This window comes from Macrobrachium rosenbergii, chromosome 53 (genome assembly GCF_040412425.1).
Source record: "Macrobrachium rosenbergii isolate ZJJX-2024 chromosome 53, ASM4041242v1, whole genome shotgun sequence".
NCBI classification, from domain to species: domain Eukaryota; kingdom Metazoa; phylum Arthropoda; class Malacostraca; order Decapoda; family Palaemonidae; genus Macrobrachium; species Macrobrachium rosenbergii.
This window is the reverse complement of record NC_089793.1, coordinates 40616952-40629451: the sequence shown is the minus strand read 5'-3', so window position 1 is coordinate 40629451 and position 12500 is coordinate 40616952. Positions and strand designations below refer to the sequence as shown.

The following is a 12500-nucleotide window of genomic DNA, read 5'->3' as shown; positions in this document are numbered from 1 at the left end:
CAAGAGATAAGAACTCGAACGTAATTTATGCAACTGATGTCCACAGAGCAAAAACGAAACCTTTCTTCCTGTTGAGCTCAAAGAAGCGGAATAATGAATTTCTCTGATATTAATGAACAGCTGCATTTCTTTTCCAGTGATAAATGGTCACTAGTGGAATCGGAGGCGTTACAAATTACCCTCACATAAAATTAATATGAATAGGTTGGGTGTATAATTTATTGCGGGTGTCTCGTTGTGTGTCAGGAAAGTGAGAGGGGGCGAGGTGGGCGGGATGGGGGTGGGGAGGGAGGAGAGAAGGAGGATATGCTGTCATATCTATTGTTTGACCTGGATGAGTTGAGGATTATCTCGTCGAAGCCTTTATGTTTATATTAATACAGTAATTATTTGGCATTAATTCCTCCACCCTCCACCCCTGGAGTCATTTCTTCCACCACAGACTGCTGATTCACTTCTGACGCCTGACCACCAGTTACTTGAGGTCATTAGGAGACACAATGGCTTTTCAAGAAATGAGCTCATTTTGCTTCCATCCTAACATGGTATCAAATCTAGGTCCTTTTGCAAGTGAGGAAAGTGTGGTGCTGCTAGACCACAAGAATCCGACGAGAGAGAGAGAGAGAGAGAGAGAGAGAGAGAGAGAGAGAGAGAGAGAGAGAGAGAGAGAATATTGTGAGTGTGAATTGAGTACCAGTGTATATTCTTCCAAAACGTGAGAGTATCTGAAGTATCCTTTATGGAAAAAATGATCAATTATCGGTAATGACGAACGAATGCCATTAATCACCATCTTGCCCGTGTGATTCATCATTGTCGCTTTCACAATCAAAAATTGACAGAAAAATCGATGCCGAGACGGAACAGAAGCCCTTCAGCTCGGAATTATATTTATGGAGTCCATTTCTTCATGTGTCTGGTCGACGCAAATAGACTTTCTATTGTTTGGGTTAATGGTGCAGTTAGAGCTTTGTTAAAGGTTTTTTTTTTTCTTGATTCAAGTAGATGGTTTGTTCTTTGTCAGTGTGTTTATATTTCATTTGGTTATGTCCTTGTTCTTTGTTGAGTTGAATCAATTTTACGTGTGCGAGTATTTAACATTTTTGTTGTTTTTTAAAAGAAGTTTTAAATTTGTTTTATGAAGGATACTTATTTGCTTGTTTAGGTTATGGTGTTTTATCTTCATTGTGCAATTAGGGATATATTTATCGTTATCTTCAGAGACGATGCAAATAGCACACATAAACGAAAGGAATCAAGACGTATAAATAAACATTCAGGATATGACTGATACAGTTAGCAGTCCTGGATTTAAATTTGTATAAGATTTAAATATTGGGGGTCGAGTGAAACAAGAGAAGCACTGCATGTTTATTAATGAAACTGGCGATTTAATGAGAAAATAAGTTTCAGCCCAAGAAAAAAGTTAAGTATACCTTGGTTTAACCAGACCACTGAGCTGATTAACAGCTCTCCTATGGCTGGTCCGAAGGATTTGACTTATTTTACGTGGCTAAGAACCAATTGTTACCTAGCAACGGGACCTACAGCTTATTGTGGAATCGGAACCACATTATACCGAGAAATGAATTTCTATTACTAGAAAGGAATTCCTCTCATCTTCACTGTCCGTCTGAGACTCGAACGCGTCCCTAGCAGAGTGCTAGCTGAGAACTCTACCTATTCTGCCAACGAGGAACTTTCAGAGTTACAAGTACGCTGTCGGCCTGAAGCGTACTTTCATAGAAAGCTCTACTGCACTGCATTTACAAGACAGTATAAATAGTTTTTCCACGTAAAATGTGTGAATGTTAATGTAACTAGCAATAAACTGAGAAAGTAAGTTTCAGCTCCAAACGGTAGAATTCATACGCAATATACTTTGAGTATGCTTTTATTTGGTGATGTTTTTGTGAGTAATTTGTGAATTGATTCCGTATTTCACTATAATATTATTATCTTTATTCTGTTTTCCCCTTTCACACGTTGTTGTTTTACTCTTTAGAAACGTCTTTGCAAGTCGATGTCCTTTTTGGCTCACGCATTATGAACTGTGGTCCGTTTTCGGTTCCTTTTTTTCTTTCATTTTTTGAGTTGACAGTAAATACCCACATCCGATATCCTTGAAGTAAATCGTGACTGGCTGCCAAGCTGCTCAGCACTCATTAAGTCTGCAGTGACATTGTTCCTGGATATTTGCTGGTAGTTTAAAAAAAAAAAAAGACCATAGTGCACTGTTTGGGCAGTGATGATGATGATGATAAAAAGTAAAAGAGACGCTAATTATTCAAAATACTTCATAAAACACGAGTTGGACTCTTTCTTGGTTCGAGCTCAAGGCAATCCAACTGTATTTTTAGAAGCAAGACATAAGCAACCAGTGCGAAACATACGTTCCACTATGAAAAAATGAACTTCTGCGAGTGAGTGCTTATTATCATACTGCCGTTACCTTAACGTGCGGATTTAGAGGAAATAAGACAATGATCACTCCATACATCAACTACTAGATTGCCGATAAACTGTGCAACAAATGTTGTAGCCCCCTTACATACTGTACAGTTATATATATATATATATATATATATATATATAATATATATATATATATATATATATGTGTGCCTGTGTTTTTATAAAATATATTGCGACATTTGGCGATAGGATACATAAATGCGCATTTTATGCATTTCAGATTCTGGTACACGCACACTTTTAAGAAAGAAGCAGGAAATTGCGTCTAAAGTAGATCACCTGATAAATAGACTCTCTCTCTCATCTGTGATTCTCTCTCTCTCTCTCCTAGTCTATTGTCTCACTTTCATGACGAAATATATCAAGTTCTCGTACAAGAAACTCTACATTAAGAAACCCCTTTCTATTTTCCTTCTTTATTATCACTTGAAAGATCGATGCATTATTGACCGTAAGTTGGGTAGGTGCCTGTTGGATGGGCTAGGTTGTGGCGGGGGAACGGGAAGGGGGAGGGATGGGGTGGATGAGGGCCAAGAAATGCTGGGGAATGGGTAGGATGGGGTTTTGAGGGCAGTTGGGAAGGTCCCCGTCATTGGCAACCGGGTTGCTCCTAATAACTGAATGGTTCTCCAAATTGTTTAATGGGTCCTGTTATCACTTCTCTGGGATACTGCACGACATAGGAGTAAGGTGTTGGGGAGGGGGGGGTTGAGAGAGGAGGGGCGAGTATTCATGGGAAAGGTTCCTTCATGCATGGGGACAAAAGTGTGGCCATACGGCTCTGAAAGGACCCGGGGTTCAAATACCTCGAAAGTGTTTATACGGCCAGATCGAGTGATAGATCGCGTTCAATAGCGTGACTGGAGGGGCAAGAAAGTGTTACGAAAATGGTTGAGGTGCAGGCGTTTATCACACCAAGTCTATAAACGACGTGTTGTAATAAGAAATGTCATGTGCAAAGTAAGGAAAACACACGCTTGCATTCTTGCTAAACGCACAGACGCCTGCACTAATACCCGTGAAAAATCACTCGCTTTATAAAAGGATATTTATGTAAAGAGAGAGAGAGAGAGAGAGAGAAGGTGGCGAATTAATTTTCAGGGTCATCGAACTTCTGTTTTTCAAAGGTATTTATTTTTTGGTCTGTTTCAAGTCTTTCTCAAATCCCTCAGAATTTAACAGGTCTCTTTAACATAATGCTGTTTTCATTCGTATAAATTGACTTTTCCTAAACTGATGGCTTTTTTCATAATCTCTTTAGTTCTCGTGTTTCATGATTTCATGATAGGATGTCATAAATAGAAATAAACGAGGGTCGGGACGAAAGATGAAAAGAAAAGGAAACTCCTTCTTTTGCTTTACAGTGACCTTTGAATAACTTGGAATATTTCTCTTATTAACTCGTGTTCGCTATCCTCGGTAACTTTTTCTTCGAGTACAAGAGCTCTGGAAATTACTTTAACTAACTGTCATGCCTGAAGCCCTGCTATTTCTTCTTCTGGCCTGGCCTAGATAAGGGCATTGTTTTACATTTCCAGTTGGATTTCTAATGAAACAGTTTTTCCATTACTATTAAATGACAGGGGTCACAAGACCACTTTTAGTTTTCTGTAAAAGAAAACTATTGTGCCGGCTTTGTTTTTCCGTCCCCACTTTATTCTGTCCACACTTTTTCTGTCCGCACTTTTCTCTCCGCCCTCAGATCTTAAAAACTACCGAGGCTAGAGCGTTGAAAATTGTTATGTTGATCATCCACCCTCCAATCATCAAACGTACCAAATTACAGCCCCCTAGCCTAGGTAGTTTTTTATTTTATTTAAGGTTAAAGTTAGCCATGATCGTGCTTCTGGGAATGGTATAGATAGACCACCACCGGGCCGTGTGGTTAAAGTTTCATGGGCATGGGTCATACAACGCACATACTGAGACCACCGAAAGATAGATCTATTTTTTTTTTTCGGTAGCCTTGATTATGCGCTGTAGTGGTTGTACAGAAAACTCTATTGCGCTAAAGAAACTTTGGCGCATTTTTTACTTTTTTTTTGCAGAGGCTTTTGAGGATGACTGAACTATGTAGTTATTTTTGTAACGTAAAGGTGGCTGTAATTCATGAATCATTAATGAAATACCCTTTTGTAATGGCAAGGGTGATTATTACACATCAATAAACCTCTTGCATTCATCAACCCTTGCCGCTCATTCCAAGATATGAATAATTGTAACTCTCTAGTTAAATTAATTTCTTGTGATTAACATTACAGAACAGATGATGGAAAAGGTTACGCAACTTGGTTGCTACAATATAATCATCGCTTTCAGAAATTATTTATTTCTCAGAAATTTTCATTATGCAGTGTATCACAAATAATGGAAAACGTTAGAGCTCACACATTATTTACCTGATGAGATGACTTTGAATTATTATATGAATAATAATGCTTACCTTTCTAAATTAATAAAAAAAATACAGATGTCACTATAAGGCATACATACGTTTTCGTATGTGCAGGAGCACGCTTGTATTATATATATATATATATATATATATATATATATATATATGTGTGTGTGTGTGTGTGTGTGTGTATGATCACAGGTAACACGTATAGATTGTATATCCAGGCCAGTGTATAGGAAATATTATATCTAGGCAGCAGTATATTTTTAATCCTATATATGTGTATATATATTTTTGATACACTTTATACATAATGTATATATATATATATATATATATACATATATATATATATATATATATGTGTATGTATATAATATTTATATATTATATACATATATATTATATTTATATATGTGTATATATATATATATATTATATATCATATATATATATTTATAGATATATTTCTGTTATATATATTAATATTTATATTAATATATATATCAATATATATATATATATATATATATATATATATATACTTATTATGTTTTTCAAAATTAACAGTTTCTAATGGCTTATAAGTTAGTCGTATTAGAGGCCTATCCAATAGGGAGGTTTTCACCAGGTCACCTCCAGTGAGGGTGTTCTTAAGCCTTCATTTGTCTCTGTACTATGTATCGACGATGTTTTTGTCAATTTTCAGACTGCTGGAGCCTATTGAAGGAACGCTGTTCACAAAAACACCGAGAACCCGCTTTTGATCTAGGGGAGAGAGAGAGCACAACCGTCTTAGAGAGCACAGACGCGTCAGTGCTCCTGATAATTCGGTCCTTTGTCCCTTCTTCTGTCTTTACTAAGTGAATAGACTTAACACGTTGTTCCAGAATTCCCGGGCGTCCGATGCCATGCACAAGCAGCCTATGTGAAGGTAAGTCTGGAATTGACAAGATTTCGTCGATCTGCTGGTATTTCTTCCCCTGTATTTCTGTGTCCATTTCTTTCCCCCCTCCTCAGCCACTGACTAGAGATCCTGGTGGAACCATAATTCCTGTATGAAGTCTAGTATATGAATAAGTATTATTGCTCTACTGAGATTGCATAAGATATCCCCTTGCAGTAAGTAGGAATTAGGAGAGGTCAAGCATAAGCAAAAATTTAGGCAGCAAGAACTGATCGTACCATCATTTGGAAGAGGAATAGCCTTTAGAATACCTGAATTGCTTTCTTACGAGGGAGCTACAAGACGATCACCTGTTGCGTTTCAAATGAAGTAGGGAAATATTTCTGTGTCCGAAGAGGACTATGTGGCTCATGTAAATTTCCTCACTTATAACAGCGCATTCTTTCTTTCATTGGACCAGTGGGAAATGAATGGGTTGATGTAATTCATTTGTTTCAAAACAATTCAGATTGTCTAATAACATAGTTCTGACTGGCGACTTTAATCTAATTAAGTAATTGTCTGTCTTTTGGGGTAACTTTTAGCTTTAATTGACAGGGCTACAAAATTACAGTAATTAATAAAAAAACTCATCAGCCGAAGGACCCACGTAAGAATATATATTTATATATATATATATATATATATATATATATATATATATATATATATATATATATATATATATATAAAATATATATATATATATATATATATACATATACATATATATATATATATATATAAATAATATATATATATATGTGTTATACTGTATATAAATATTTGATATAAGCGTGCTACTGCACATACTAGAACGTATGTCTGTCTTACAGTAACGTCTGAGAAAATCGATAAATGAACAAATATGCAGGCGTTGTTAAGAGGAGATACAAATGGGGAGTAAAGGTGTTATGAATAAAAGGGAAACGAGAATATGATAAAAAAAAGAGAAAAATTTAATATCTGTGTATCTTCTGATCCCGGCCTCTATCTTCATTCTCAGTCTATTTTTGTGACGAAAGTCATTGTGAAGGGGCGCTTGATTCTTTTATTTTTGAATTTTAACAGCATATACGCCTTATTACATTAACTATACACCTAGGCCCCATGAATAGCTATTCTGAGACAATTAAATACATGCATACACACACAAGCACACACACACATATATATATATATATATATATATATATATATATATATATTATATATATATGTATATATATATATATATATATATATATATATATATATATATATATATATTCTAATGAATGATAAGTGTTGTTTATGTTCTTACCAATTCAAACATATAGCTATTATATGTATATAAATAAAAAGCAACACATACATTTCTTACATTTAAAATATATTTGTATATACACAAATATATGTGTATTAATGTACACACTCATATATATAAATATGTATAAATACGTCTATTTTTGTATACATATATATACGTATATATGTATACATAATACACACACATACACATACACACATACACATACACATTATATATATACACATATATATATATATATATATATATATATATATATATATATATATATATATATATATATATATATATATGTATATATATATATATATATATATATATATATATATATATATATATATATATATTATATATATATATATATATATATTGTATATATATTTCTATATATATATACTTATATCGCTATATCAATTATATATACAACCTTATCTATAGTCATATATATTTTGTATCTCCGCTGAACAACGCCTGCATAAATTTGTTCGCTTATCAATTTGCTCAACACTTGTCTACCAGTCACCATATATTCTCATCCCTGGACACCGTTGTTAAATTTCCAAAGTAAATATTCGTAGGGTTGGATTCTCCATCCGTAGTTTCTTAGGTGTTTTTCTATACGAGATAAATCAGTCTGTAAAATAATATATGGTGCATTTTATAGAGAAGCGTTGGACGCCTCTTTTATTCTTCAAATCCCACAGAGAGGTCAGCCTTCTTGTTATTTTTGACAGAGAATGCAGGCGAAAGGTGAGACGGATAAATCATAAAAATCCCCTTGCCATACCGATTTTGGAAGCCGGTACTGCCCAGTTTAACATGGCATAAGCATTGTACGATTCTCCTTGCCCATTGCAGAGATGCATTATTATCATAAAAAGATAAATCATTGTAGAAAAAGTTTAAGTATATCTTAGTTTTAGCAGACCACTGAGCTGATTAACAGCTCTCCTAGGCTGGCCTGAAGGATTAGATTTATTTTTACGTGGCTAAGAACCAATTGGTTACCTAGCAACGGGACCCCAGCTATTGTGAATCCGAACCACATTATAGCGAGAAATGAATTTCTGTCACCAGAAAACAAATTCCTCTTATTTCTCACTGGCCGCTCGGAGATTCGAACTCACGACCAACAGAGTGGTAGCTGAGAACGGAAGCCGCTCACCCAGCGAGGAACAAAAAAAGTGTCACCGATGGTTGCACCCTTGTCTTGGCGCCAGTCACTCTGCCGATGGTATCTTAAGAAGGTGAATAAGATTTACCACCTCTGTTATCAGAAGTTTTTTTTTTCCCCTTTAACATACCTATAACCAGCCTGTTCTGGCTTATGGCCAACTTAACGAGACCTGGCTGGCTGGGTTATGGTTCCCCGTCTCTCACTATATATCTCATTTGTTTTTTTCTGTATGTACTTGTAAAACTTTAGTTAATTTTTACCCTTTTAAAATTTGGAGTAAATTTTTAATTTTTGCTCATGAATCAATATGATTTATAGATACTGTGTTGCCAATATAAATCTCTTGAAATGCGTGATCATTAAGTTTATAAGAGAAAAATATCGTTTGCATCGAGTCCAAGAATTTACAGTAAGACCTGAGCTAAGGTAAGAGTGTGCGTTAAAATCCATATTTGTTTGTTCCTTTGAAACTGCGAATTCCTTATTCTCTTGATAGATACGACCAAGCCTTGGCAGTTGTTTAGAAACAGGACGACACAGTGAAGTCCTTTTATTTGTGTCGTAAGTCAGAATTTAAGGAACTTAATGCTTGATATTGGTGGTGATATTTTCACCATCTTTAAAAAATAACCATAATAACACTCTAGACTGTGAAATGATTAATCTAGGGCTTTATACGCCGATTACTTATATGGGATTTTACTCCGAATACATTAAATATTTACATCTTAAAATTAGACAGAGATTGCATTATTAAGGCTTGTGACATGGAATACTTTAATTAATACCTTACATATAGTATGTTTACCTTAAGACTTTTGACATAGAATACATACATTAACACTATACATAAAGACTTTAGAATACTTTCATCACAACCCTGGATACAGAACATTTACAATACTATATCAGACGCAGGATGCATAATAATCTTGAAATACTAACACTTTAGACTTACAGAGAATGCTCAATAGAGTCTTAGAAAAAGAAAGACCTGGCAGTTTTTTCATGAGGACCTATTTGAATAACACTCAAATTAATTCATGCAGAAATCGCCACAGGCAAGCAGAATTCTTGGAACTTCCTCAGACACACAATACTTACATAAGGCTGACATGAAAGATGGCCGACGCCCTAACTGCGTTGCCTTCGCTGGCTATAAGGGAAGAGATGGAAAGAGAAACTCAATTACCGTAGGCCTAATCATTTATTATATGTTCATCGTGCGCGCTTTAGACGTGTTTGCATTGAGTAATGCCGGTCGTAAATTGTGTAACATCTGCCGTGTTTCTCTAATCGTGATGTACGCTTTGGTTTTAGGCCAAGTAATTCTGTGTCCCCTGTGTGTGTGTGTGTGTATGTGTGTGCTTGTGCATTTGTGTGTGTGTGAGTGTGTTTGCCCACATGCATGATGTGTTTTTGTAAGTTATCTTACGCAGGTGTACACGTGTTTTAAATAGCTGTAGAAATAATTTATATATATATATATATATATATATATATATATATATATATATATATATATATATAGAGAGAGAGAGAGAGAGAGAGAGAGAGAGAGAGAGAGAGATTTCATTAATGAGACGTAGGGAAAAGCAACAATGCGTGTTCTTTTAGTTACAGAATCATTTCCCATGGGAGAGAGAGAGAGAGAGAGAGAGAGAGAGAGGGGTGAGAGAGAGAGATCAGAAGGTGGTAAATCAACAACCCACTCTGTAATTCCATCTCTTAACATACGATGTATATCTATTGACTTTTCAAGAGATATGAAAAGTGGTACTTGGTGCGCTGTTTGAAAATTACAAAGGAATCTTCGCCGGCAGATTACTGGTTTTAGAAGAACTCTTTTACTGGAAGAGCTTTGTAATTATTTTTCCTCATTCGCAGCTTAAAAGTAGAGATGTAGAGGAATGCAGTATTTTAGGATAATGAATATTTAGACAAGAATAGCAGAGCCGTAAATTCTCAGGTTTAAAATTTATTCCAAAATAATCTTCAAGAAAAAATCAAAACAGAAACAATTGGGAAAATATCTCACCTGAGCCAAACAATCCCGAAAAATCTGTAAAGATGAAAAAGGATTAATAATGAATAATCTCTTAATGCATGTGCAGAATTAATTGTTGATTTAATAATGACGTAGATAGCTTAATGAAATTTCTTTCAGTAGCCTCTCGAGCTACTTTTAATACTAGCAGACAATATGCAATCTAGGTTCTCTACAAAAAATAAAGTCATTGTTTTCTGAGCAGTTTTTGATTAAGGCAGTATGTGTAAGATTAATCATGTGATTGTCTGTTATGAGCAAAAACATTTATACATAAGATTACATCAAATTTACAAGTAAAAGTATCATGTCATACAAGACTGAAAATACTTAAGTACTGAGATCATACCGAAGAACTTATTGGTTGCATTAGGCACACTTTGCGACATATCTGACGCCGGTCTGGGATGCCTGTTGGCTTCTGTGGTTGTAGGCTGCGTGGTTGTGGTTGTGGTGGTTGTAGTTGTAATGATAGGTAGGTCTGGCGAGAGAAAAGCGGAATGAGTTTTCAATAAACAATAGTCAAGTCCTGTCAAGTTTTCACATTAAGGAAGAGTTGCATTTAGGGGGTGGTCTCATGTGCTGTTAATATTTAGAAGTAGAAAAGTTTTTCTTTTTGTAGATCTTTTCATTTAGTTTAGAAAAGTTCAATGCTAGGCGGACTCATTTTATATAAGATCGATTACTCTAATAGGCCATCTCAGTGTTAAACCCATTTTACTAAACTGAAATATCATTTCATATTAAAACCTTTTCTTCAAGAGATATTTTCAATTGAAAGAAAATCATTTTCATCGAGAAAGTCTCTTTCAGTGTTAAAAGCTCTTTCATGTTGTTTTAAATACTTCTTGCTAAAAGGCAATCCCGTTCAGTATTGAATCTGTTTCACTAAGAAGCAATCTTGTTTAGTGGTAAAACGCCAACTCACGAAGTTCTAAGTCTTTCCCAGTAAAATACAATCTCATTTAGCATCGTCCGCTGTGAAGATTAGTCTTATTCAGTCTTAAAACTTCTGCACTATGACGGAGTCTCATAGGAGTCTCATTCAGTGTTGAATGGCTTTCTTAAGAAGTATTATCATTATTAAGTGCAAAATCTATTTCACTAAGACTCATTGACACCAAATCTAATGTAACGTCCAGTGCACTGAGTGTGAAACCTTTCTCACCAAGAAGACGCTTTCTGAATATCTCGTTAAATCTTGATAAATTGTGAACATCTCAATTAGTTCTATATGATTTTCTTTGAGATGAGGAATATCTGATTCACGTTGAATGTTACTTTCATTTATTGTTACGTTGTTCTGTCATATGAAAGGAATTCGTGTTAAGTGATGTACAATCTCTCAAAGATGTCACTCATTTCATAGCATTTCATATGACGCGAGAAATATTTCAACACAAATCATAATCCTTGTCAGTGAACGGAGATGAACTGTACTATTTTTCTCCCTTTTGATAATAATAATAATAATAATAATAATAATAATAATAATAATAATACTAATAATAACTGTGGTTATATTCCATTACTGATAAAGTTTTCTATTTTTAATCCAAGTGACGAATACAGTGTGTAGACACATTAATCATTGACGTATCTAGTGCTTGTCAGTTTGACAGAATAAAATAAACTTTATGAATGTACGCTGGCGCAATCAGTAATATCCTCTAGCATAAAAGCGAAGCAAATGCATATATATCATAAAGCATAAGAGTTTTAAATTGTCATATATATACAGTATGTATTTAATATATATATATATATATATATATATATATATATATATATATATATATATTATATATATATATATATATATATATATATATATATATTATATATATATATATATATATATATAATATATATACTAGCTGCGCGCTGCCATATATGGAATGACTCGAATAAACTCTCTCTCTCTCTCTCTCTCTCTCTCTCTCTCTCTCTCTCTCTCTCTATCTTGTTAAGATAGTTACTTCAGTTTACATTGCCCAACATTTTTCTCAACCCTGCTTCCTACTGGGGCTGAACTTGGACTTAAAGGGCATCGGGATTAGCATTATTCATCTGGGCAACCTCGATAACTATGGATTAGACACTAATATCTGCCGTTTTCATTTATTTTTACATGTCACCCCCTTCCCA

At 34.5% G+C, this 12500-nt stretch overlaps 1 protein-coding gene across 1 annotated transcript in view; it reads right to left on the bottom strand.

Annotated features, from left to right (window-relative positions):
* Nucleotides 1–12500, bottom strand: part of LOC136834412 (uncharacterized) — a 346463-nt gene that overhangs the window by 1339 nt on the left and 332624 nt on the right. Inside the window, exons 7-9 of the mRNA XM_067096971.1 lie at nucleotides 10702–10833; nucleotides 10344–10367; nucleotides 9410–9461 (exon numbers count right to left, since the gene is read on the bottom strand). Of these exons, the coding sequence (XP_066953072.1) occupies nucleotides 9410–9461; nucleotides 10344–10367; nucleotides 10702–10833 (208 nt within the window). The remainder of the gene's footprint in view (nucleotides 1–9409; nucleotides 9462–10343; nucleotides 10368–10701; nucleotides 10834–12500) is intronic.